Source organism: Heptranchias perlo, chromosome 1 (genome assembly GCF_035084215.1).
Source record: "Heptranchias perlo isolate sHepPer1 chromosome 1, sHepPer1.hap1, whole genome shotgun sequence".
In the NCBI taxonomy this organism is placed as follows: Eukaryota; Metazoa; Chordata; class Chondrichthyes; order Hexanchiformes; family Hexanchidae; genus Heptranchias; species Heptranchias perlo.
Genome location: NC_090325.1, coordinates 83427554 through 83455304, shown reverse-complemented (window position 1 = coordinate 83455304; position 27751 = coordinate 83427554). Strand labels below are relative to the sequence as shown.

Here is a 27751-nt window from a genome sequence, read left to right as displayed (position 1 = left end):
TCTCCAGTGAGATCCAGGCAGATTGTCCTGCATGGACTTTGCATTGATCCTCTCGCATCTGTCTATATATAATATAAAATTCTGCATCTAGAGGGTGTCAATAGTGCGTCATAAAGTAAAGCACCATTTCAAAGCATGACACTTGCAAAATATCCAACACGCTTAACAGGTAGTGGTTATTGGTTATTTGTGCCATAATATCTGATTTATTAAAATATAGACCAGATAGGGAAAGCTACCAGTCATAAAACCACCAACTCAACAACAACTTGCATTTATATAGAGCCTTTAACATAGTAAAACGTCCTAAGGCACTTCACAGGAGCGATCAAACAAAATTTGACACCGAGCCACATAAAGATATTAGGACAGGTGACCAAAAACTTGGTCAGAGAGTTTTTAAGGAGCATCTTAAAGGAGAGGGTTGGAGGGGCGTAGAAGTTTAGAGAGGGAATTCCAGACCTTAGTATTAATTGTAAGATTTATATCAATGAGTATTAATTGTATTCAGTGGTGGGTATCAATTGGGGACTCTCTTGTATTCTTTATCTAGGAGAGCTTATCTTGGGTGTGGTGTGTGTGTGTATGGGGAATCTCTATGAACAAAGGCTTGGAAACATTTAAAGACCAGGCTGTAATATTCTATCCTTCACCACATGACTATTCGAGTATAACACTTAGGGCTTAGGCAGCTGAAGGCACTGCCACCAATGGTGGAGCAAAGAAAATCGGGGATGCACATGAGGCCAGAATTGGAGGAACGCAGAGATCTTAGAGGATTGTAGGGCTGGAGGAGGTTAGAGATAGGAATGAGCGAGGCCATGGCGGGATTTGAAAACAAGGATGAGAATTTTAAAATCGAGGCATTGCCAGACCGGGAGCCAGTGTAGGCTAACGAGCACAGGGGGGATGGGTGAACGGGACTTGGTGCAAGTTAGGATACGGGCAGCAGAATTTTAGATAAGCTCAAGTTTACGGAAGGTGCAAGGTGGGAGGCCGGCCAGGAGAGCATTGGAATAGTCCAGTCTAGAGGTAATAAAGGCATGGATGAGGGTTTCAGCAGCAGATGGGCTGAGGCGGAGCAGAGACCGGCGATGTTAGAGGTGGAAGCAGGCAGTCTTGGTGATTGAGAGGATTTGGGGTCAGTCGCTCAGCTTGGGACGCCAAGGTTGTGAACAGTCTGGTTCAGCCTCAGACGGCGACCAGGGAGAAGGATGGAATCGGTGGCTAGGGAATGGAGTTTGTGCTGGGGACCTGAAGACAATGGCTCCGGTCTTCCCAATATTTAGTTGGAGGAAATTTCTGCTCATCCAATACTGGACGTCGGACAAGTAATGTGACAAATCAGAGGCGGTGGTGGTGAGGTAGAGCTGGATGTCATCAGCGTACGTGTGGCGTGTTTTCAGATGATGTCGCTGAGGGGCAACATGTAGATGAGAAATAGGAGAGGGCCAAGGATAGATCCTTGTGGGGACTCGAGGTAACGATCAGGGAGAGGGATGAGAAACTCATACAAAGATAGTTAGTCAAATCGCTCAATTTATTTAAAACTGCTTTCAGCCACCGTTTTTTTTCCCTTACTGAGATTGTTATACGTATAGCTTTTAATGCTGGCGAGTTGTTCAACATTTTGTATAATGTAAGCTGTTGAACAAAAATTCTAAGCTGAAGGTATTTAAGAATTTTTGTTCAGTCACTGAAGTGGGTACTGATACTGTGCCAGGGCTGGAAAGGAATGTTTATGGCACGGCTGATGCTGACTAGTGTCGGTCACCCAGGTCCAGCCCATGGAGTGGCAAGTTGTTCAATGTGCTGATGGTCAGTGATAGCTTCAGCAAGAACTGCAAAACCATTGTGGAAAGCACGGGGAGAAAATCTTTTGGAAATGCATGTGAATATCTTGTGAAATGGTCTTGGGAGGGATGAGAGATTAAGCAAAAATAAAAAATATTTGCATTTTAAACAAATCCACCATCGGATGTGGGCAGAAAATATATTTGTATATTATAATATAAATACGTGAGATTGAGGTTTCAGGTAGGGTAGAACAAAGTTACTTGCATCTTGAGCAATTTTGGTGAAATGGATACATATTGCAGGTATATCCTATATTTGCCATGTCAGTCATGTGATATTGTTTCATTAAATTTCCAAATTACAATGAGAAGCAAACTTTTGTTAAAACTACTACATTGTCCAGCTGAAACTGGGAATGTCATAGTTACAGAGGATTGCTGGACAAGGTCTCTCCCACTGCTTGCCCATGATCTTTAGTAAACACCCAGGTTACCATGGAGTATGACAACATGGTATTTGCCATGAAGCTTTCTGTGACTGGTGGGCAGCGTGTGGCATTGAGTATGTTAGTTGAAATTTCCCAGATATTAACTTTTAGATAGGACAGGTCTGTCACTTAATTTTGTTGGGGTGGGTTTCTTGTAGTTTAAGTGGTGTAGGATTTTGTCTTATGCCACCCATCTGTATAACCTTGTGCTACTCAAAAACTGGGTTTTCAAAACTTTGAGACTATCCTCACCTGGCTGGCAAAAACCATAAAGTCTCCCCAATTGTTCTTCAACAGGCAAGAGGGGAAAAAACTCCTTCACTTCTCTCTCTCTCTTTCCCCCCCCCTACTTTTACTTATTTTCACTTCAGTTCCTCCCCTTACTCCTCTGCTTTCACCTCTCTCTTGCCCATCCATCTACACATCCTCAACGTGTATGGCTGATTCAGCCAAGCCCAAAAAACAAACCCACAAGGTATGCAAAGATAAGCAGGTTTTTGAAAATCTCAACCAGATGTTAAAAAGCAGGTTGTTCAGATAGTGAAAGTTTCTCTTTCACAAAATATTTTGTGACCCGAATTCTTATCACTACCTGGAAGCAGTTACATACAGCAAAAGATCTCATCTTTGCGGTTCACAATGTTTTTTTCTTCCTTCATTGTAGCTATTAAATCTGTTATGATCAATAGCCTTGAGACCATGTTTACTTTTAAATAATCTTGAAAACTACTGTAAATTGACTTTTTTAAAATTTACATCTCTCTGTGAATGATTTCAATATTTTCTTCTACTTAAGCACACTTTGGTTAGTGCAACCATGAGTTTTTATTTCTTCCAGAGAAAGTTGAAATATTATTCTATTGCCAACATTACGAAGCTGAATAACCAGTAAACTATTGCTTTCCTGCCAGCACAACTGCTCTAATGTCAAATAAATGTATTAATGACTAAATATTACTAAAAGCATGTGTCATAGGAAATATATATAGTGTTTGAATTTGCTAATTGAGGAAATGCCTTTTCAGCAAGCGCCAGTGGAATGCTGTGAGGATTTTGATTTCTTCTCTTGGCTTCGTTATAGCTTTGGCAGCTTTAGACATTTGTGAATGCTCAAAGCCACATGTTATTTCCAAGCAAACTGACTCCTACAAGTCAGCTTCCTTCAGCTGAGCATTCTTGATGTCTGAAACATGTTTTACTTTCTATGAATCATAGCCACAGCACCATTTCTGGAATTGAAGAATTTTGACCAGTGTGGGCCGTCTGGACCCTAGAGACAACATGTTTCAAAGTAGTACTTTCAAATAATTTTTTTAATGCATTTGTCATCTCTAAAATGTATCTCGCTAATCAAGGACTGAACAACATTTACTCGCACATATTTGTAAAATATAAGATTGTTTTCTCATTGTCCACTTGCAGCAATGCAATGTTGCTGCCAGGCAGGTTGCAGGAAATCTGCTTCGGTCATTTTGTTTTTTCATCTACTTCAGTAACTTAGCTTACAAAATGACCAAAATTACCGTGCTTTGGATTGATAAAAGGAACATTTGAACCTGTGAAGAATTTTCTAGTGAAGATTTTTTTTTAATATGTAGCACAAGGTGAAGAATAAATGACTTTGCCCAACTGTTTCATTACTTTAACAAAAATTGAAATGTTGCAGATAGATCTGACTTGGCAACTGAAGCTGATTAATGGGCTGTTGAGTTTTAATAGGCGTGTATAGTGAGGTATGACTGCTAGATGGGACTTTGTATGATGGACTGTTGTCTACCAGTATAATGCAAACAGTGACTTGCTTACTTTGTTGTTTGCCATTAATTCTACTACCAATGTTTGTTTTGAGTTGCTGTTCTAGGAATAACTGAATCCATCTGAAAAGTTTTGATCACGGTAGCAAATTACTTTTGCACCTGTTAAAAGCCTGAAATTATTGATCTAACCCTTGACTGATGTGATAAATGCAAGTAAATGAACTATTACAGCCCAATAAAAGTGTAACTTAACGAGCCGCAGAACAAGCGGTGAGCCAATAGGTTTGATAGAAATTGGAAAACACTGCAACAGATATCCAGTTACATTTGTACAGTTAATGGTGAATAGGGAGGTACACCTATTGTAAGTTTAAATAAAAGAACTTTGTCCTTCCTGTTGTGCTTAAAAGTTGTAAATGTAACCAGACTTCAAATTTTGTTTCTTTCCCCTGCCTACAGTGAAGAAGGTCGGTACAGACACAGAGACTACTCATCGGAGAAAGGCTATGATCGTGATTACCATCACCGGGATAAAGTGAGCAGGGAAAAAGAAGATCGGCACAAAGAACGCCGACACCGGGACAAAGAAGAGGGTAGACACAAATCGTCCAGAAGGTAACAAAATCTAGCCACCGAATTGCTTCTTCCAATGAATCTATTCCCTTTTCATCTTTATATTTTTTTTAATCTTTAAAATGAAGCTGCATAGTTCTCCCATCCTACAGCACAGTATTCTGATGCATCTGTGGATGGACAGGCAAGAAAGGTACTGAAATATTCACAGCCAATCTTGGTGCTAAAATAATGATTAAAATCATTGTTTATATTATTTTCGTGCTGATCATGGCAAAGGATGTTGGTGACGAGGAGCAAAACTCTTCCTGTTTGAAGCACTCCCAGGTCAGGTATAACACAGATGAAAAGTTAAGCCCCCTCCATTCTGACCAAACATCCTGGCTTAGTCCCAACATCAGAAGAGCACTCCCTACTACAACAGTGTGACATTTTTTCCATTTCCCACACCAGCCATCCTGTAGCCTTTTGAGTAAGATTGCCAGTTATGCATAATTAGTTTTACACAGTAAGCCTATGCTTACTAGGAATTGAATTGAGACCGCCCAAACTCACTTCATGTAGGACCCTTGCAGCTAGCAGAGGTGTCTTTCATCCCATCATTCGGAGTTCGATTTGAATAAAGGTCCCACAGTTAAAAGGCCTCTGTCTAATCCACTACTGTTTTTTAAAAATGTAATTATTTTGGGAGATTAAAAGAAATACTGAAATGGCAGAGGATGGCACTGTTAGAGCTCTAGTGCTATGCATATTAGAAAATTACAGGCAGTTTGCCTGTGATTTCCAATTACATGCAGTCAGTGGGCAAAGTTGCTTGCTCTCCGCTTCAGTTTGGAAAATTTCCCCATGTATTTCATTCATCGGTTACTGTGGGTTCGAACCCTGCTCCAGACAGTTCCTGACGAGTGGAGCCTGGAGCTCCAGCTCTGAATTCCTTTGCTGTCAAATAAACTAACTTGATGTGAAAAGTATGGATTTGAATTGGCATCCTAACACTTAAACAGCTAACCTGATTTTATACTGTCATCTCATATGGAAAGTCTGATCTGTCTGAAAGGCATAATTTAAGCAATAAATGCCTCCCTCCTACAGCAGATCACAGTCACAGTAATCACTTCTGTCCCATAGCAGCAGCAGACGGCGCCATGACAGTGAAGAGGTGGATGGCCACAAACGACACAAACACAAGAAATCTAAGCGAAGCAAAGAAGATAAAGAAGCCAGTGAGGAACGTTCCCAGGAACCAGAACCCAGCGAGGCCGCTAGCAGTAATTAGACGTCTGGGTCCTTACCTGTTGGCTGTATTGTTGCCGATATTGGGAAGGAAAATGTTGGAAATGCTTGAAAATTGAAGTTCAGGTGATGGTAACTTACTAATCTGAAGTTCTGCAGAAGTCAGAAATTCAGTATTTCAAAAGACTATTGAAGTGTGTGGTGCTTTTAAGCACCTATTGTGTTATTAAAAACAGAATTACTATGTTTGTATTAGTTTATTGATGAATAAAAATTCTGCATTTTTTGTTTACAAATGGATGTTTTACTTTTAACAGTTGTTTATTGGACGCTTAGCATTCCTGAACATTCTCTGCAGTACATTCCTATTAAGCATGCTTGCTACTTGTCCATATTGCACTCTTATTTCCTCCTATCACATTAGTGGGCTTGTGTCCTGCTGTAAAAGTAAAGGTACTTCTTGTTCTGCAGCACTTTTAAAACTCTTATAATTGATCTTTTTATTTAGACTGAGGGAATATGAAGCTATTTCACTTGCTCCTTGGGGCACCACTTTTCTTGAATATACATTTGATTTAAAAAAAACCTTCCTGGCTCAATGTACATTTAGTAGTGAAAATCATGATGCCATTCACCTATACTGTAAAATATTGATCATAGACAAACCGCAAGCACATATAAATAACTACAACAAATTGGTACGGCCACCATGTTTGCAATATAGGTAAAGCAGGCAGAAATGTTACTTGAAGGATACTCAAAGAATATTTAACATGAAACTTTCCACATAATTAACCATCTAAAAGGCCCTTTATTTAACAGAGGTGGTAAGCCATTCTTGCAACAATTAAGGTTTTTTTTGTAAAATAAAAAACTTGCTCATTTATTCAGTGACATTTGATTCTACTGAAAATTTATGCTTTGAAATTTAATTAAGCAACAGTTGCAGAGAATTTATTCACCAACAAAACTGACAGACTTTAAGTTTATTATAATCTGAACTGCACTAGTGAACATTTCAGTCCCATCCAACTAGTTTAATATGTCACAGCCTGAGGTGCATTGATGCACTTTTGATTTCCATAGTCTTTTTTTAAATGTCATACCCCATTGAATTTTAACTAATAGACAAACTTTTTCTTCAGAAAATATATAATTTAAAAGATCATAGGAACTCAACAGAACTGTTTAGCAAAGCTTTATAACTTGTAACAATTATAATGCCATTTCAAAACCAGGATTTTCAAATGAAATCAACTGTACTGCCTGTATCCTGAATCAGCAGTTTTGACTGATTTTTTTTTCATGAGAATAACATTGCTGTAATCCAATCTAGAGACGGCTGCCAGGCCAGGACACCACAGTGAGAGTAACTTTTCCCCTTGTTTCCTTGAACATCTTCACCAGACAGGGATGGCTTATTCCTGAGGTACTCCTTCCATTGACGGCTAGAATCATATCTCCACACCTACAATAACAAGACAGTAGGTGCTTACACAATGGCTTTTCATAGTTGAATAATATTAAATTTGATTGAACTTTTTAGTTTGTCATAAACTAGTAACTTCAGTTGAGATAGGGCAGGCTTGATGGACCAGCTGGTCTTTTCATGCCTGTCAATTTCATATGTTCGTAGATTAACTTTGCTTTGGTTGCTTACAGTAGACAACACTTCCAGTTCTGATACTGAGATGTATTCTGTAGGTTATCAAATGAGGTTCTTCTGCCACAAAAACAAAGCAGTGTTGAGATTCCTTTTATGGACCTACATGCTACTTTGTATCCTGTGTTTTACAGTTCCAAATCTCTTAATTATTCTGAAAAATGTAGTAACTGTTCAGCAGACTGCTTAGGTTTGAATTTATTTATTTTCCAATGAAACCTATAATGTGAAGCAACACTTATGTATAGTTGGAATGTTGCAGATCTAAATTGATGGGGTTTAGGAGGAAGGGGATCTAGATGAAATTACAACTACCATCAGTATCTGCAATTGGCTGGCAAGAGCATCTTTTCATTACGAGCAAAATGTACTAAATGAGTGCAATTAAGCACAGTTGTCAGCTGAAGCTGGGATTCCACGTTTCCTCTGGATCAGATCTTTTAAATACAATTTTAACATTTCCTTTCATTAAAGGCAAGTCTTCTGGATTTTTTAGGGCTATACCTCAAGTTTGACATTGTGAAGGGGATTGGTTATGCAGAATCAGGTAAATTGTTCACTTTTGCAAAAGGTGCAAATACCGTGGAACATGAGTTTAAAAATTAGGAGTTAAGAGGCAAGTTAGGTGAAACTTTTCCTCCCAAAGGGTAATTGTGATATAAATTAGAAGATAATCCCACTGAGGCAGACAGAATTAATGGATTCAAGAGACATTTAAATGTGTTTCTGGGAAGGTGGGTAGGTGGAGTTGCACTGGATCAAAAAAGCATAAACTTGGGCCTAATAGCTTTTTCCAGTTCCTAACAAATTTTGTTAACAAAAGATGTCAATCAAGTGAGTGAAATCCTAAGCAATCTTCTTAAACGTGATTCAGACTTACTTTGAGTTTTGTAAAATAACCATATGGAATTATTTTTGCTACATTCTTTTAAAGGATCAATTAAATATTCTACATTTTTTTTATTTTGAGCCTGGGTACGTTATTAGAAACATTTTGCTAGCTTGGTGCCTTTTAAGTGTCAGCTGGCTCAGTGTTAGCACTTTGCCTCTGAGTTAGAGAGGGTAATTTGAACTTTAGCTGATGGTGTAAAATGGGCGATATCAGATTAGCCGCCATTGTACACAATGCCCGATTTTTGGCTTACGATGACTTGACCAGGTAATCTAGGCTAACACTTCAGTGCAATACCAAGGAACTGCTTCTTTGTCTCTGGCGTCATCTTTCAGCTAAGATGTTAAATCAAGGCCTTGTCTGCCCGTTCAGGTGGACGTAAAGATCCCAAAACACTATTGGAAGAGTAAGGGAGTTCTCCTGGTGTCCTTGCCAATATTCATCACTCGACCAAAATCACCAAAAACAGATTATATGGTCATTTATCTTATTGCTATTTGTGGGGATTTGCTGTATCTAAATTGGGTCTCGTATTTGCCTACATAACAGTGATTGCACTTCAAAAGTAATTAATTAGCTGTGAATCACTTTGGAATGTCCTGAGAATGTCAACGACATGAGTTTATAAATTTTGCGCTTTTATATTTTTCCTTGGCTGGCAGAATTCACCATTGGACAGCCGGGTGACATCTCCAGAACCTTTGCCTTTTCACTGTACATCTTTTGCAACATTTTTTTCTCGTCTATAATCCATGAAACTGCACTACATTCTAGGTACAGATTTGTGCAGAATGCTAAACTACTCTCCCACCACACATTCCATAGAGCTGTATCTACAGCAGCTCTGATCAATTTTCACCCTTTTTAATCATCCTTTAATTCCCCCCCAAATACTGATCCATCTATATGAAAACAGATTACTGAGTCAACTCAGTTCTGCCAAAATTAAAAACTGTCCATTTACTTCATTTCATGTTAATACTAAATGTCTGCCGTGGTGTCAAAAGGGATTATATACCATTTGTATTTGCTGCTTCTAGACAAATACCATATTGTATTTGTCTAGAAGCAGCAGACAACCAAACTCCATGATATATCATGCAGTTTTATTTATTCTTTGAGTAACCATGGTCGAGATTAGTGAAGCTGTACCTACACTGAGGAAATTATAAACAGCTTTTTGCTGGAGAACATGCAATTGCATCTTTCTTTGAAAAAGTCACCATTAGTAAAATAAAGTTATCGTACAGCATCAGAAGCTTAAAGGCTTATCTGTGCATGTTAACCAAGTTTTAATAGTTCTACCTGTGAGAACACCCCATAACCACTTATTGCTCTGTGATTCTGCAGCCTAGCCCTTCTCTATTTTGCAGCATAAAATGTCATCTTTTTTCTCCATATGTGGAATCTAAATGACTCCTGCTATGACTAGTTTCAAAATCTAAGTCACTATCTTGTTAATGGTAAAGTTCAGTTCTTTTAAGGATTGTAGTTTTTGTATATTCAAACTGCATTTTGTGGTTGTCCTGTAGGAGAAATAGTCTGTGTTGGTCGTAACTTTTTTTAAAAATTAAGTAACAGCTAGTCTGTTTCCTGAATCACTTTATGGGGAATGTATTGCAATGACCTAACTTTTCCAATTGTAGCATTTTAATTTCCACATTCAATGACATGCATCAGCTTGGCTCAGTTAGTAGTAGTCTCGCCTCTGAATCAGAAGGTTGCCATTTCAAACCCAACTACAGACATGAGGTCAAAACTTCTGTGCAGTACTGAACCAATGCTGCAGTGTCAGAAGTGCTGCCTTTGGGCATCACTTTAAAACTGAGACCCTATTTGTGAATGTAAAGGATTCCATGACACCACCCAAAATAAAACTATTTGTTCATTCATTTGTTTATGGAACCTTGCTGAGTGTAAATTGGCTGTCATGTTTGCTTACATCAGTGAATGCACTAAGTAATTAATTGATTGTAAAGCACTTTCTCGTGCTGAGGATGAGCTAAAACACTATATAAATGCAAGTTCATTCTTATATACACAAGTAAAAATGTTTCTACCAAAGGTCAACTAATGGTTTTTTTTTCAATTAACCATATCCATGTTGTGTACCTTGATTTAAGAATATGTTTTGTAGAGGCATTATTGTTCTGTACTGTTTCATTGCTAAACCCCTTGTCTAAAAAGTTACTGAAGTTGTTCACCAATTCAGCAGAATGCATGACCAGTGTAAATTCTGATCTGATTTTTACATTGGTTATTTATAAATCTGTCATTTGACTATTTGAGTTCATAGTAACCTCAAATTAGCTGATTCTTCTCTCGCTTCAGAATCGTGTATTAATTCTCCCCCAGGGAAAGAAAAACTTAGTTTACATTCTTCACTATCCTTTAAATAGGAAAAAAATGAGTGTACTTGAATAATGCATTTATACTACATATGGGATCCATTTAATGTCTTGTACAATTGGTGATTCTTATGTTTCACTGCTTTATTATATTGTGTATATAGTATTGCATTAAAATGTCTGCATTTAAGTCTTAATTATACATCTTTGGTGAATTTAATGGTGTCTAGGTGAGGTATGTCAATGCTGGGAATGGGATATTTTCCAGCTTCTTACACCATATGTCACAATTAAGTGTTCCCACGTCAGGTGTTGTATGGGTCAGATTTAGGGTAAGGCTATTTCTCCTTTTCACCATGTGTAATGTGCTATAGTCCCAACCTTTAAAAGAGCACTACCTGCTGCATCCAATGGGATGTTATCTTTATGGCCTCTCTGAATGACTGAGACTGAGTATTTAGTGCCATTTAATGCTGAATTATGGGCAGTTTTATTCACATCCACTGAGAATCGAGTTGAGACTGTCCAGAACCCTAACACCTGTTTCGGACTGCATCATGCAGTCCACAATGTTTTATTTTTAGACTTAAAAGGGTGCAAAAGTGTTGGAAGTTAAAAGTTGTAATGAAATAAAGTAAGTAGCAAAGTCAAACTTTTGTAAAATTGAATACTAATTCCATTATTCACCAGGTATGTACTTCATTTTTTCTAGGTGACTATGCTGTGTAATTGTTCACATTATTAATCTTTCCTCCTTCAATGAATATATATATTTTGTACTAGCTTAATTGACATGCTCAAATTAAATACTGCTAGTGTCAGAACTTCAACATTTTTCTAAATGTGAATTACAAGTAGCAACTGTACTTCAGAAGCAGCCGTTAACTGTATAGCAATTAAAGACTCCTGTTTGGTACCTTAGTCTTCCGTCATTGTAAGCTGGCATTCCATCAACAATGGACTTTATGAAAAATGGCTGACTCCCATGGTTTTCCTCATATCCACCTACAATGCTGAATCCCAGACTTCCGGATGTATTTCTCCTCAGTCCTATATCTTTGCACGCATAAAGGTATCTAGAATGGCACAAAATGAAATTAAATGTAATACAAATTCCTTGCTCACCAGTATGGTTTTTCTTATGGCAATAAAGGAGCCCCCTAGTTCAACCAATTGGCTCCATTAACAGCTTAGCACTTACTCTAATAACTTGCACTGTAAACATGGTAAAGATTTAGAAGGTTTTCTGTTTAAATGGGAAAGTAATTTTGAATAATTATTTATTATAATTTCTTTGTTACAAGCTTGGGGTCTTGCCTTGGGGTTCTGAGCATCTTGCATTTAGGATATGCCCATATCTAACTATATGATGGCATAACCCAATGTTGTAACAGGAGTATCCCTGTGTGATCTGAACTGGATATTCATGTCTTGTACATGTGCTTCAATCTTTTTGAAGCGACTGAGAAAGTACTTGATATGAATCATTAAAGCTGTTTTATTTCACAGAAGGTGAACATTCAGAGCAACAGTTATGACTCACTTAGTTTAATCAGTACAACTCGTCACATAGTAATACAAAATAATGAATACACCACCTGTCCGCACATCAATGGGTCACTTTACTTGACTTAAAATAACTTTTGACTAATCTCCTGCATTCTCCTTTGGAACCTGACCAAAGTTTTCCCTTCACAGCTTTCTGCTTTAAAATTTGACTGACTTTGCAGCCTTTGTTGGAACTGACTGTCTGCCGATGTCCATCTCTCTTTATTTTTCTCCCTCTGTTCACAGGTAGAAGGGATAAGAGCCTTTGACTACAGAGGGTGTGAGGTATTTATCAATTTCTGAGGCAGGCTAAGAATTAATTATTTACATCTTAGCATTAATTATTAGCATCTGAGTGCCATTTTTTAAACTTGTGTGAATACACTTTGATTTTAAAAACCCAACATTTAAAAGTGACTTTTCCAAATCATTTCTGTGGAAAAATGGTCAACAAATACTGAAACATGATAGTTATCACACTTAAAGGCCAACAGTCCATGCTCTTTTATAATGACACTTAAAATGTATTAAAAATCTTATAGCTGCATGCACTTTCTGTCAATGTTCCCCATTATAAATTCCTCTGTCCATATTTATAATGGAAACTGCTTATGTAAATTTGTCACACTGTAATTACATCCTCCTGCCAATACTGGCCTGAGGTTTACATCTCCCAGTACCTCAGCCTGCAATGCAGAGATGCTCCTATGCTCTAACTAACTGTACTTCTGCGTTCTAAATAGTTACATGTTTTGCTATTATAACTATAATATAAAATCATAAGTATTTTAAAAATAAGGACAGCATGTATGGCTTTAAAATGCTGACTGAATTACGTTTACGTGTTCTGGTCCAATTGCCCCCTGCTTCATCTGAAGGCTACACTTACTCCCTGTGTGAAACACCAAGGGAGATAATTGGTTTTATATCTTTTTGATAGGCTCAAAACCTGTCTCAGTCATTTTAGTTGTTTAGAATAATTCCTGATAATGGTTTATCCTTGATCTCTTTAACTTAAATACAGTCACGTGTTGGGCTAAACAAAATCCCAGGACCAGAACTATGATATAAAGTTATACTTTCCACAAAATATCAGTCAGAGAAAACTCAAACACATTTCCAGTGAAAGCTAGTCATAAGATAGTGTTCTTGCCAAAGCATTAGCTACTCCTCACAAAATGAGCACTGGATAGTATCTTTGTTGTACAGGAACTATTTCATTTCAATAGCGAATGAAGAGAAAACTTCTACCCGGACCAACATGGAGTGGGTGCTGTGTTTCTTTTATTAATGAGATTAACCAACAGTGTTTGGACATTTACTCCCATGTGCAATGTAGTGTCACAGGAGCATAAATGTTGTCTAGTCTGTTTAGCCCAGTGGAATCTTACTGAGAACTGTCTGTTTTTATTTTAGTTAAAAATAAAATGCTGGAGAAGCTCAGCAAGTGAGGCAGCATCTGTGGAGAAAGAAACAGAGTTAACGCTTCAGGTCAAAGACCTTTCGTCAGAACCGGAAGATGTTAAGAGTTAAAGTTTTTGAACAAGTACAGAGCCAGGGAAAGAGGGGGAGGGAGGGTGGTGAAGGGAGGAAAGAACAAAAGAGAGGATAGAAAAAGAGAAGGTCTGTTAATGTTTCTTTCTCCACAGATGCTGCCTGACTTGCTGAGCTTCTCCAGCATTTTCTGTTTTTATTTCAGATTTCCAGCATCTGTAGTATTTTGCTTTTAATTCTGCATTTTTAAATGTTGAATTAGGCACATGTGTTAAAAATTCCTGAAATAGTAATTCACACCAGCTCATTCTCTGACAGCTGTCAGCAAGATTTCTGCTGCTAACCACGATGGTTACATTCCTACGTTGTACATGGTCAAGACAACAAACCCAATCCCAACTGACCTAATATTTAAACTGTAAATGTTCTACATGCTTTACAGCAATTCTAAAGAATGTTTACAAAGTACTAAATAAACAATAGTGATGTTGGACAAGATGTGAAATGCTCAAGGGACAAAGCTGCACATGCCAATTGTCATATATAACATTTATCTGCTAGGAAAAATACAATTGTCTGATTTACATGTGGTCCATTGATGAGCCTACATCTGTCAACTTATCGCTTGACTACTACAAAGTTAGTTGAGTCTGAGATTTAAGATACCATAAAGGGACGATCCTTCTCGATATCTGTTCTGTTGACAATTACTGAAAAATTAAAGTGCAGCCAGAAACCCACTTTTCTAAAGAAAAAGTTCCTGATATGGGAGAAATGTGAAGCAGATCACAAAATTGAAAGAATGGAACACAATTGTACCTAGCAGATTCTTATCATAAGGAGATGAGCTGGAATTTGTGACGTTCTGTAATCGTAGGATGAGTTGGCAGGAAATGTGATACAAGAAGAATTCACAGGTGAAAAAAGGCTGTTTAGCTTTTATCAATGCTCATCCCTCCAGTGAACAGCTGCATTTTTGACTATACGCCTACACCTGGTAGATTATTCCAAATATTTGTCTATTTGCGTATCTCTTTTTCAAATAAATTTGTTAATGTAATTTTCACTAGTACAAATGAATATCCTCTGGACCCACTGGCTGAGTCACCTTTAAGTAACATTATGGGTAAACCACATTGCTTTATTTGATGCTTTATATACTTTATTGAAACCTCCTACCACCACACCCCCCCCCCACCACCAAACCAATATCGTTCTTTCTGGACAGCAAAACTTTTCTTACCCTATAACCTATGTCCTTTACACTTTAGTTTGTTGTTGCTCTTCTCTGCAGCCTTTCCAATGCATATATGTCCCTATTAAAGATTGGTGACCAAAGTTGTATACAGTATTCGTGTGCTATGACCAGTGGATTAAAAAAAAACTTAGCATAACCTCTCGAGATATGCAGCATTACACTAGTTGTGCATTCCAATATTTGATTTACTTTAATTGTTAACGATATTGGCAATGACTGTTACTCCCTATTTACAAGTCTCTCTGTGCTGTTCCTATTCCCATCTTTATATACCCACGTTGCTTATTTGTTCACCCAACATGCAATGTCTTATATTGGTGTATTAAATTTGCATATCTGACCTAAATTCTTCTGCAAATTGTTAACTGAACTCTCTCTGCTGCTCTTCCTATTTAGTATTTCCTGCAAAAGTAACAAGCTTACAACTGGTTTCTGTATCCAGGTTATTTATGTAGATAACATAAGAGTATAATCACTGAATCCTTGGTGCTACACTCAACACTCCTGTCCCAGTCTAATACTACACTTCTTACAAATGCTCTGTTTTCTTTTATCAATCCAATTTCTTAGCCAGTCCCTTGTTCTATCCTGGATGGTTTTTAGTTGTCTCTTTGTGGAATCTTGTCATAAGAATTTATTTGGACTTTAAAGAAACCTTATCAGTACCTTGTAAACTCCTCAAAGAAGTTGAAGGTTTGTCAAGCAGGATGTTCCCTTCTTAAATCCATGCTCTCTGTTTCTTATTAAACTGTTGCTACAGAGCTACTTCTCCAGTCCTACTAGCTAATTTCCATTATTTTACTAATATTAAGCTAATGGACTATAGTTGTCTGCTTCAGATTTGCCCTTTTTAAATATTAAGTACTGTGCTTGGTTTAAAAATCCTGCAAAACCTCACCAATTCTCTGCCCTAGATTTCTTCCAGTTTCTTTTAGCATCCTAGGATATATACTACATGAGCATTTGCTAGCTTTCAGTCATTTTAACCTGTCAAGTACCTCCTCCACAGTCGCAAGCAAATCTGTAATTTACTACACAGTACATCTAGAAAAAATTACATTTTATTTCCCTTCATCTATTACTCCACCAATTTTATTATTTAACATACTAATGCTTTCCCATAAGAATCCTTTTAACATTGTACTTAACCTTCTTTGCTACGTTCCTCCATAATGTGGTCTTTTTCACCCTAATAATACTAGGTTTAACTAACCTAGTTGAATTTCTTTGAGGCGGTCACTAATGTGGCAGATAAGGGAGTGTCTGCGGATGTTATTTATATAGACTTTCAGAAGGCATTCGATAAGGTTCCACACAAGCAACTGTTAGCAAGAAGAAAAGCGCATGGAATTGGAGGCCAAGTTAGGTGGCACAGTAAGTAGTGTAGATGGGAGCAGAAAGTTGCAAAAGGACATTGATAGATTAAGGGAGTGGGCAAAACTGTGGCAGATGGAGTTCAGTGTGAGGTCATCCACTTTGGACCATTTTCTAAATGGTGAGAAGCTAGGAACTGTGGAGGAGCATGTACAGAAATCACTAAGAACTAGTAGCCAGGTACAAAAAATAATTTAAAAGGTCAATGGAATGTTAGCCTTTATCTTAAGGGGGCTGAAATACAAAGGGGTGGAAGTTATGCTACCGTTATATGAAGCTCTGATTAGACCTTATCTGGACTACTGGGTTCTGTTCTGGGCACTGCATCTCAGGAAGGATATATTGGCCTTGGAGAGGTGCGCATGATGTGGAGATGCCGGTGATGGACTGGGGTTGACAATTGTAAACAATTTTACAACACCAAGTTATAGTCCAGCAATTTTATTTTAAATTCACAAGCTTTCGGAGGCTTCCCCCTTCGTTCACCTGACGAAGGGGGAAGCCTCCGAAAGCTTGTGAATTTAAAATAAAATTGCTGGACTATAACTTGGTGTTGTAAAATTGTTTACAATTGGAGAGGTGCAGCACAGATTCACCCGAATGATACCAACGCTAAACGTGTTCACTTATGAGGACAGGTTGCATATATTAGGCTTGTATTCCCTTGAGTATAGAAGCTTTAGCAGAGATCTAATTGAGGTGTTTAAGATGATTGAAGGATTTGACAGGGTAGATAGAAACTATTTCCTCTGGTGGGGGGGTCCAAAATTAGAGCTAGGCCGTTTAGCAGTGAAGGCAGGAAGCACTTCTTCAAACAAAGGGTAGTGGAAATCTGGAACACTTCCTCAAAAGGCTGTTGAGGCTAGGTCAATTGAAAAATTCTAACCTAACAAAAATCTATCAATCTCAGTTAAGAGTATTAAAAGTTATGGAGCAACAGCAGGTTAATGGAGTTGAGGTACGGATCAGCCATGATCTAATTGAATGACGGAACAGGCTCGAGGGGCTGAATAGCCTACAGCTGTTCCTATGTTCTTAATACATTTTTAATCTGTTCAAGCATTTTCTTATACACCTCACAAAGTTCATCCCCCTCCTTTTTCATGTAGGCTTTGTATTTTTTTTAAATTTCCATTTTAATTCTTGCCATTTATTGTGCGGCACTATTGTTATGCTACATGGGACAGGATAAGGACAGATCTAGCAGCCTAAAACTGGAAAATCATGAAGCACCATCAATAGCAGCAAAATTGTATACACCGCAATCTGAAACTTATGGCCCATGATATCCTTCACTCCTCCGTCACAATCAAGCCAGGAGATTAACTCTGGTTCAATGGGGCGTGTAGAAGAATGTGCCATGAGCAGCATCAGGCATATCTTAAAATGAGGCACCAACTTCGTCAAGTTACCTACATAGGACGACCTGCATGTTAGATAATGCAAAGCGGTCCCAACAGATCACAGCAAAACTTTCTAACCCTACTGCATCCAGTCAACAATAGTGGTGGACAACCAGGTAACTAACAGGAGGTGGAAGAGGCTCCATGACTTCATTGGGTGGGTGGGGGTGGAGCCTAGCATTGCAGTGCAAGAGCCAAGGCTGAAAATTAGTGTAAGTGTCTTCAGTTAAAAGTGACAAGTGGATGATCCCACTCTGCTGCCTCCTCCACCATCATAGATGCCAGTGTCCAATAAATTCAATTCAAATGACATTAAAGTTACTACGCGCTAAATTGGGCCGTGTAGCGCCCGTTGTTTCGGTGCTACACAACCTCTCCGACAGCCAAGATGGCTTATTGGACGCATGACGTGCGCCAGGCGCCATCTTGGTATAGGCGTTAGCGCAGGCGCAAATCACGACCGCTGGAAGCGTGTAAAGTAGGGAGAAAATGCGTGCAATCAGTGTGCAACGCTGATTTAAAGTGAAATACACCATTTTCGACCTTAACGCTCAACTCAACGCACTGTCTTAACCCCGACCATCTGAACGTGTCTTACAGTGCCTGAAGGACCACCGCACCCCCCCCCCCCCCCCCACCAGTGCTATTTAAAGGGGCCATGCAGATGTTACAGGTTAGTTGCTGGATTATTGCTTCTGGCTGCTGGAGGAGTAGGAAGCGTTTTTTGAAGCTCCCTATACTTACTGAGAGTTTTTAGACGACTTTTGCGAGTACTTTGAAAAGGACTGCCTTATGGGTCGGAAAGTTAAAACCGTGGTTGAACAACCTTCCTGCCAACCGTGGGCGAACCTCTAGGGCTCCCGCTGGGCATTGAGCATGACTGGGAGCATGCAGAGAGGCCACGCATAGCAGGTCAAGCTGCGAGGAGACGGAGGACGAGGAGGCGCAGGGCACTGAGCTGGAGGCCCTACCCACTGAGGGCCTTCCAGGGTCAATTCTCTTACCTCAACATGACCGAGGAGGATTGCATCCGACGCCTGAGGTTCACCAAGGAAGCCGTCACCGAGATCTGTCAAGTGGTGCGGCCACAACTGCAGCCTCAGAACAGGGCGAGGACAGCATTGCCTGTGGCCGTGAAGGTCACCGTGGTGCTGAATTTCTACGACACAGGAGGATTTCAGGCCTCTGCTGGCGACGTGCAACATCTCACCATATGCAGGGCACTGTTGCATAAGGGAGGTCACAGATGCACTGCAGCACCTTCCCTCTCCACAGAGACAAGCAGAACGAGCGAGCACGGGGGTTTGCCCGCATTGCTGGCTTCCCCATGGTGCAGGGTGCCATTGTCTGCACACATGTTGCCCTTCGTGCCCCGCACATCAACTCAGCTGTCGTCGTCAACCAAAAGGGCTTCCACTCCCTCAACGTGCAGCTGGTGTGCGACCACATGCATCGCATCTTGGAGGTCGACGCCCGCTATCCTGGGAGCAGTCACACCGCCTTCGTCATGCGGCAGTCCAACGTACCAGCTATTGTTCACCCGACTCGGCAAGTCAAAGGCTGGCTACTGGGCGACAAGAGCTAGCCCCTCGCGCCGTGGCTCATGACACCGCTCAGGAACCCACACATGCACAGCAGGCCTATAATGAGAGCCATGTTGCCACACGCAACATCATGGAGCACACCCTAGGCCTCCTCAAACAACGCTTCTGCTGCCTGGAGGAGCCCTGCAGTACTCCCCTGAGTGGTTGGGCAGATTTGTGGTGGTATGCTGAATGCTGCACAACCTCGCCATCATAAGGGACCAGCCTTTGCCACCAATGATTGGAGAAGACCCTGAGCCAGAAGTGGAGGTGGAGGAGGATGAGGAGGGGGTGGAGCCGGAAGAGGAAGTGGAGGAAGACGCAAGGGTGCGGCAAGAACAACACGCCTTGTCTGCAAGGGCTCTGCGTGCTCGCCTGATCCATGCCCACTATCAACAATTTGAACTATATTCCCCAACTCACCAACAGTCCTACACTCCCCACCTTTCTGCTCCCACAAGACAATCAAATCACCCTCCATCTGATTACACATTGGTGTCCCTCTCAGCTCATTACATGAATAAAAACCACCACCAAATGCAAAATCAAAGTCTCATTTATTGATGAATAAATGAAATTATACAAACATATTCACCCTTGTGCATTCCCTTAGTGCCTGTTGTTTGTGTGCCTTCACCTATCCTAGTGCTCTTATGAGATGCTTCCCCAGTGGCTGGAGCATGGGTGGTGGGAGGCTGCTGACCTTCAATGGAGGAGCGTGCAGATGGCCTTGGAGGACGACCTCGAGCAGCTCTGGGCTGGGAGGGCCTCGCTTCAGACTGCACCATCTCAGCATGGGCTGCAGCAGTCTGGCCTGGCTGGCCAAGAGGCAACAACAGGGGCACTGGCGGAGTGGCAGGGGTGGGAGCAGGAATGCTGTCATCCTGAGAGAGGACAGCAGATCCGACTGCCATGGCATCACTGCCACTCTCCCGGGGCGGTGCCTCAGCAATCCTGGTGATCAGCTGGAGAACGGATTGCTGGAGTGCTCTGATGCCCTGGAAGCCCCGTTCCACAGTGGTCCCCAGAGCCACGATAGCAGCAGTCTGAACTTCCAAGGCGGCAGTCTAAGCTCCAAATGCAGCAGTCAGACCTTGAATGTTTGTGCTGCAATGGAAGCTGTGACATCAGTCATCAGACGCTGCATCATGGTGGGTTCTACAGGTGTGCTGATGGAGGTGACCACCCGTTCCATATTGGAAAGGATGGGCTCCAAGTTCTGCGCAAAGCCCTGTGCCAAGTTGGAGCTGGACTCCTCCATGCCCCTTCTCATTGTGCGCAGGCTTTCTGGCAGGTTTTCCAGTGCCCCAAGCATTTGTTGGTGTACGCCCATCAGCCGTGTTCCGTAGCCTGGCACATCGAAGACCTCATCTGACTTCTCTGCAGCAGAACTAGTGAGCGACCTTGCCCTCCGGCGAGCTGGCACCTGTGGTATCCGTTCCCCCCCGCCCCGGCTCCTGCGCACTTGTGCTCGGTGTCTCACCACATGCAGATCCCTCCTCTAACCTAATCTCTAAAGGACACGCAGTGTCAGTCTCTGAGCTGGTGGAAGCAACTATCAGATCGAGTGACGGTGTGGCTTCAGTGCCATCCTCCTCCTCCTCCTCCTCCTCAGGTGCCATCACGTGTTCTTGAGTATCTGTAATGACAAAGGGAAACAGGTTGAGTTGTGGGGTGGGGAGAGGACCAAGTAACATGTGAGTGCTGACAGCATATGCAGCATGTGAGTCAGAAAAGATTATGGGAGGAGAGAGATGTGGAAAAGGAGAAGGAGCATTAGATATGCAGAGACCTCCTTCACCGGGACCTCCAGTGCGGCATGTTGTGACGGCTGCAGCGACGGATCACCCAATGATCCAAAGCACTGTCTCCTGTAGGGGTGTGAGGACGTGCAGACGTGCCCGTCCAGCCTCAGGTCCCTCCTGCTGGCGGGTGTTGTGCGCCACCTTCTCCTGCAAGACAGAGGACAGTGTGTCAGTGAGTGTGTGGGTGATGCGCCTGTCATGGTAGAATAGCTGCCAGTTTGTGTGACTTGTGAGTGGTGGTTGTGTGGCCTGCAAGTGTGCTACTATGTGTGGGTGAGATGCAGCATGCCAAGTGCAGCATTGCGTATGGATGGGCAGTGTTTGTTGGTGGGTGGGTGATGGGAAGTGTCGTGCGTGGAGCAGTGGTGCAGCTGGTAGGATTTGCCACTTGATACTTGTATTCACTCAGCTTGACTACTTGTGTCAAATCATTGAACTTCTTCCGGCACTGCACCCACGTGTGTGGTGCTATGCTCCTACCGTTGACTTCCTGGGCCACAGTCTGCCAATGCCAGCGGAGCTGGAGTCTGGAGGGTCTCCGGCCACCCTGTGGGTACGTGTTGGCCCTCCTTTCGTCCACCCCTTCCACCAGGGCCTTGAGAGCATCATCGGAGAAGTGTGGAGCTCTCTCTCGTGCTGGTCCAGCTATTCTCATGGCCATCTTTCCCTCCTGCAGGTAAGCTGTGAAATGTGCACCTGCACCTTTAAGAGGTTTCTTCAACAGCAACTCCCAAACCCACGACCTCTACCACCTAGAAGGACAAGAGCAGCAGGCACATGGGAACAACACCACCTGCACGTTCTCCTCCAAGTCACACACCATCCCGACTTGGAAATATATCGCCGTTCCTTCATCGTCGCTGGGTCAAAATCCGGGTTGCGCTGGCTGCACAGAGATTTCATGGTAAATAGCAGGCAGCACGAAGTTCACGTGCTGCCTGTGTAGGGTCCGTCGGGCGCGGGGTAGTAGCGCATCGCTCACCAAAGTTCAGCTCAGATTCCGCCACAGCCTCACAGCTCCAGTCCTCATCACAGTCTTGATCCAGACATGCAGGGAAGAGCTGAATGCCTGAGAGGTGAGAGTAGCTGTCCTTGACATCAATACGGCATTTAAACTGAGTATGGAACCAAGGAGCCCAAGCAAAGTAAGGTCAATGGGGGTCAAAAGAAAAATCCTTCAGTAGCTGGCGTCACACCTGACACAAAGGAAAATAGTCGTGGTTTTCAGAGGCCAGTGATCTCAGCCCCAGGTCTACACTGCAGGAATTTCTCTCATAATGAATCCAGTCTACAGCAGGATTTGGATAACATCTAGGCTTGGGCTCAGAAACGGCAGGTAACATTTGTGAGGTAACGATCATCTCCCCCGACCTTCAATAGCACCCACCGCCGAGTCCCCCACCATCATCAGCTTAGGGGTCACCACTGACCAGAAGCTTAACTGGGCTAGCCATATCAACAAGGCGACTACAAGAACAGGGCCGAGGCTGTGTACTCTGATGAGTAGTTCACCGCCTAACTGATCAAAGCATCTTCACCATCTATAAGGCTCCTTCCCCTGTGATCGCTACCATGGCTTATGACAAACGTAAGGTTCATAATCCAGTAGAGAACCAGGCTGAATACAGAATGTTCAGAGAAGATCTGAAAAAGGAAATAAGAGGGGCAAAGAGAGAGTATGAGAATAAATTAGAAGCTAACATAAAATGGAACTCAAAAGTCTTTTATAAACAAATAAATAGTAAAAGGGTACTCAAAGGAAGGGTGGAGCCGATTAGGGACAAAAAAAAGAGATCTTCTTGTGGATGCAGAGGGCATGGCTGAGATACTAAATGAATACTTCGCATCCGTCTTCACTAGAGAAGAGGATTCTGCCATTGGGGCAGTAAAGGGGGTAGTAGTGATATTGGATAGGATAAAAATTGATAGAGGAGGTAATTAAAAGATGGTCAGTACTCAAAGTAGAAAAGTCACTGAGTCCAGATGGGATACATCGTGGGTTACTGAGAGAAGTAAGGGTGGAAATTGCAGAGGCTCTGGCCACAATCTTCCAATCCTCCTTAGATATGGGGACAGTACCAGAGGACTGGAGGATTGCAAATGTTACATCCCTGTTCAAAAAAGGGGAGAGGGATAAACCCGGCAATTACAGGCCAGTCAGCCTAATGTCGGTGGTGGGGAAAATTTTAGAGATAATAATCCAGGACAAAATTAATTGCCACTTGGAAAAGTATGGACTAATAAATGAAAGTCAGCACGGACTTGTTAGAGGAAATCGTTTTTGACTAACTTGATTGAGTTCTTTGATGAAGTAACAGAGAGGGTAGATGAGGGTAGTGCAGTTGATGTTGTGTATATGGACTTTCAAAAGGCATTTGATAAAGTACCACATAATGGACTTGTTAGCAAAATTAAAGCCCATGGGATTAAAGGGACAGTGGCAGTGTGGATACAAAATTGGTTCAGGGACAGAAAACAGAGAGTAGTGGTGAACGGTTATTTTTCAGACTGGAGGAAAGTATACAGTGGTGTTCCCCAGGGGTCAGTAATAGGACCACTGCTCTTTTGATATATATTAATGGCCTGGACTTGGGTATAGAGGGTATAATTTCAAAGTTTGCAGATGACACGGAACTCAGAAATGTAGTAAACAATGTGGAGGATGATAACAGACTTCAGGAGGACATAGACAGACTGGTGAAATGGGCAGATACATGGTAGATGAAATTTAATGCAGAGAAGTGTGAAGTGATACATTTTGGTAGGAAGAATGAGGAGAGGCAATATATACTAAATAGTACAATTTTAAAGGGGGTGCAGGAACAGAGAGACCTTGGGGTGCAGGTACACAAATCTTTGAAGGTGGCAGGACAAGTTGAGAAGGCTGTTAAAAAACCATATGGGTTCCTGGGCCTTATTAATAGAGGCACAGTGTACAAAAGCAAGGAAGTTATACTAAACCTTTATAAAACACTAGTTAGGCCGCAACTGGAGTATTTTGTTCAATTTTGGGCACCACGCTTTAGGAAAAATGTCAAGGCCTTAGAGAGGGTGCAGAAGAGATTTGCTAGAATGGTACCAGGGATGAGGGACTCCAGTGAGGTGGCGAGATTGGAGAAGCTGGAGTTGTTCTCCTTAGAACAGAGAAAATTAAGGGGAGATTTGATAGAGGTGTTCAAAATCATGAAGGGTTTTGATATCGTAATAAGGAGAAACTGTTTCCATTGGCAGACAGGTCGGTAACCAGAGGACACAGATTTAAGGTGATCGCAAAAGAGCCAGAGGTGACATGAGGAAATATTTTTGCACGCAGCGAGTTTGTAGTGATCTGGAATGCACTGACTGAAAGAGTGATGGAAACAGATTCAGTAGTAACTTTCAAAAGGAAATTTGATAGATACTTGAAGGGAAAAAATTTACAGGGCTATGGGGAAAAAGCGGGGGAATGGGACTAGTTGGACAGCTCTTTCAAAGAACCAGCAGAGGCACGATGGGCCAAATGGCCTCCTCCTGTGCTGTACCTACTACGATACTATGAAGGAAGACAAGGGCAGCAATCTTGTGGGAACACCATTACCTCCAAGTTCCCCTCCATATCACACACTTAGACGTACATCGTAATTTCTTCATCATCACTGGGTCATCATCCTGTAATTTCCTACCTAACACCATTGTGAGAGTACCATCAGCACAAGGACTGCAGCAGTTGAAAGAGAAGGCCCACCACCACCTCAGGGCAACTGGGATGGGCAATAAAAGTGGATTTGCTAGCATCACCCGTGTCCTCAGAACAATTACATAAAACATTTTATTATAGTTTATTTTTCTTGGGTACTTATCATGTTTATTGTAGATTAAAAGGCTTTCCATTGTTTTTCTTCACTGAACAATCTCTCAGCAGTATTTCCCATTTTTCTAAATTTCTGTTATATCTTGTACGCTGTAGAGTAGATGGCCCATGAAAGACAGATTTGTGTGCAGTCCAGTTTTGGGGGAAGCAGAAGTGTTAATATTGGAAAAAGACTTAGGGGGTGAAATTCCACAGAGGTTCTCCTGTTAATTCACAGTAACTTGAGCGGAAGAGCCCTGGAAATCCTGGAAAAACGTCAAACAGCGTTTACGAAGAATCCCTGTGGAAATTCACCCCCTCATCTTTCCTCAATGTTACACCCATTTTTCGTTTCTATTTGGGAGCAGGGCAGAGGAAAATCTATTCTTATATTTCTGTCCTGGCCCTGATTGCCAAATGATGTTAAGTGTGGTCACTTCTACCCAGAGGTGAAAGACAGTGGGGACAACTATGCGGTTCTGGCACAGAGGTCGTGGGATGGCTGCTGCTCGGGTGCTGTGTTTGGTGGTGGCGACTGTGCGCACCTGTTGCACTGATGTGCTTCATGGCCAGGTAGGATTTCAGTATCTGCAGCCTATATTAAAGTGCCTCACAGCAAAAGTCCCCCACTCTGGGTGGGGGACTTCAATGTCCATCACCAAGAGGGGCTCGGTAGCACCACTACTGACCCAGCTGGCCGAGTCCTGAAGGACATAGCTGCAAGACTGGGCCTGCGGCAGGTGGTGAGCGAACCAACACGAGGGAAAAACTTACGTGACCTTGTCCTCACCAATCTACCTGTCGCAAATGCATTTGTCCATGACAGCATTGGTAGGAGTGACCACCGCGCAGTCCTTGTGGAGACCAAGTCCCGTCTTCGCACTGAGGACGTCATCCAACGTGTTGTGTGGCACTACCGCCGTGCTAAATGGGATAGATTCAGAACAGATCTAGCAGCTCTAAACTGGGTATCCATGAGGCGCTGTGGGCCATCAGCAGCAGCAGAATTGTATTCCAGCACAATCTGTAACCTCATGACCCAGCATATTCCTCACTCTATCATTACCAACAAGCCAGGGGATCAACCCTGGTTCAATGAAGAGTGTAGAAGAGCATGCCACGAGCAGCACCAGGCATACTGAAAAATGAGGTGCCAACCTGGTGAAGCTACAACACAGGACGACATGCTAAACAGTGGACGCAACATGCTATAGACAAAGCTAAGCGATTCCACAAACAACGGATCAGATCAAAGCTCTGCAGTCCTGCCACATCCAGTCGTGAATGGTGGTGGACAATTAAACAACTAACGGGAGGAGGAGGCTCTGCAAACATCCCCATCCTGAATGATGGCGGAGTCCAGCACATGAGTGCAAAAGACAAGGCTGAAGCGTTTGCAACCATCTTCGGCCAGAAGTGCAAAAGACATTGCTGAAGCGGTTGCAACCATCTTCAGCCAGAAGTGCCGAGTGGACGATCCATCTCGGCCTCCTCCCGATATCCCCACCATCACGGAAGCCAGTGTTCAGCCAACTCGATTCACTCCAAGTGATATCAAGAAACGGCTGAGTGCACTGGATACAGCAAAGGCTATGGGCCCCGACAACATCCCGGCTGTAGTGCTGAAGACTTGTGCTTCAGAACTAGCTGCGCCTCTAGCCAAGCTGTTCCAGTACTGCTACAACACTGGCATCTACCCGACAATGTGGAAAATTGCCCAGGTATGTCCTGTCCACAAAAAGCGGGACAAATCCAATCCGGCCAATTACCGCTCCATCAGTCTACTCTCAATCATCAGCAAAGTGATGGAAGGTGTCATCGACAGTGCTATCAAGCGGCACTTACTCACCAATAACCTGCTCACCGATGCTCAGTTTGGGTTCCGCCAGGACCACTCGGCTCCAGACCTCATTACAACCTTGGTCCAAACATGGACAAAAGAGCTGAATTCCAGAGGTGAGGTGAGAGTGACTGCTCTTGACATCAAGGCAGCATATGACAGAGTGTGGCACCAAGGAGCCCTAGTAAAATTGAAGTCAATGGGAATCAGGGGGAAAACTCTCCAGTGGCTGGAGTCATACCTAGCACAAAGGAAGATGGTAGTGGTTGTTGGAGGCCAATCGTCTCAGCCCCAGGGCATTGCTGCAGGAATTCCTCAGGGCAGTGTCCTAGGTCCAATCATCTTCAGCTGCTTCATCAATGACCTTCCCTCCATCATAAGGTCAGAAATGGGGATGTTCATTGATGATTGCACAGTGTTCAGTTCCATTCGCAACCCCTCAAATAACGAAGTAGTCCAAGCATGCAGCAAGACCTGGACAACATCCAGGCTTGGACTCATAAGTGGCAAGTAACATTCACGCCAGACAAGTGCCAGGCAATGACCATCTCCAACAAGAGGGTGTCTAACCACCTCCCCATGACATTCAACGGCATTACCATCACCGAATCCCCCACCATCAACATCCTGGGGGTCACTATTGACCAGAAACTTAACTGGACCAGCCATATAAATACTGTGGCTACAAGAGCAGGTCAGAGGCTAGGTATTCTGCGGCGAGTGACTCACCTCCTGACTCCCCAAAGCCTTTCCACCATCTACAAGGCACAAGTCATGAGTGTGATAGAATACTCTCCACTTGCCTGGATGAGTGCAGCTCCAACAACACTCAAGACGCTCGACACCATCCAAGGCAAAGCAGCCCGC

The 27751-nt window shown here is 42.2% G+C and overlaps 2 protein-coding genes across 11 annotated transcripts in view; one reads left to right on the top strand and one right to left on the bottom strand.

The window, feature by feature from the left end:
- Positions 1–6147, top strand: part of fip1l1a (FIP1 like 1a (S. cerevisiae)) — a 78109-nt gene extending 71962 nt beyond the window's left edge. For 9 of the 10 annotated variants that reach the window (XM_067987461.1, XM_067987451.1, XM_067987514.1 and 6 more), the window contains 2 exons: positions 4501–4656; positions 5743–6147. In XM_067987461.1, the coding sequence (XP_067843562.1) occupies positions 4501–4656; positions 5743–5890 (304 nt within the window). In that variant the 3' untranslated portion in view covers positions 5891–6147. The remainder of the gene's footprint in view (positions 1–4500; positions 4657–5742) is intronic. The other variant, XM_067987469.1, reaches the window with a different exon arrangement.
- Positions 6042–27751, bottom strand: part of lnx1 (ligand of numb-protein X 1) — a 119064-nt gene continuing 97354 nt past the window's right edge. The window contains exons 9-10 of the mRNA XM_067987440.1: positions 11668–11826; positions 6042–7315 (exon numbers count right to left, since the gene is read on the bottom strand). Coding sequence (XP_067843541.1) covers positions 7180–7315; positions 11668–11826 — 295 coding nt within the window. The 3' untranslated portion in view covers positions 6042–7179. The remainder of the gene's footprint in view (positions 7316–11667; positions 11827–27751) is intronic.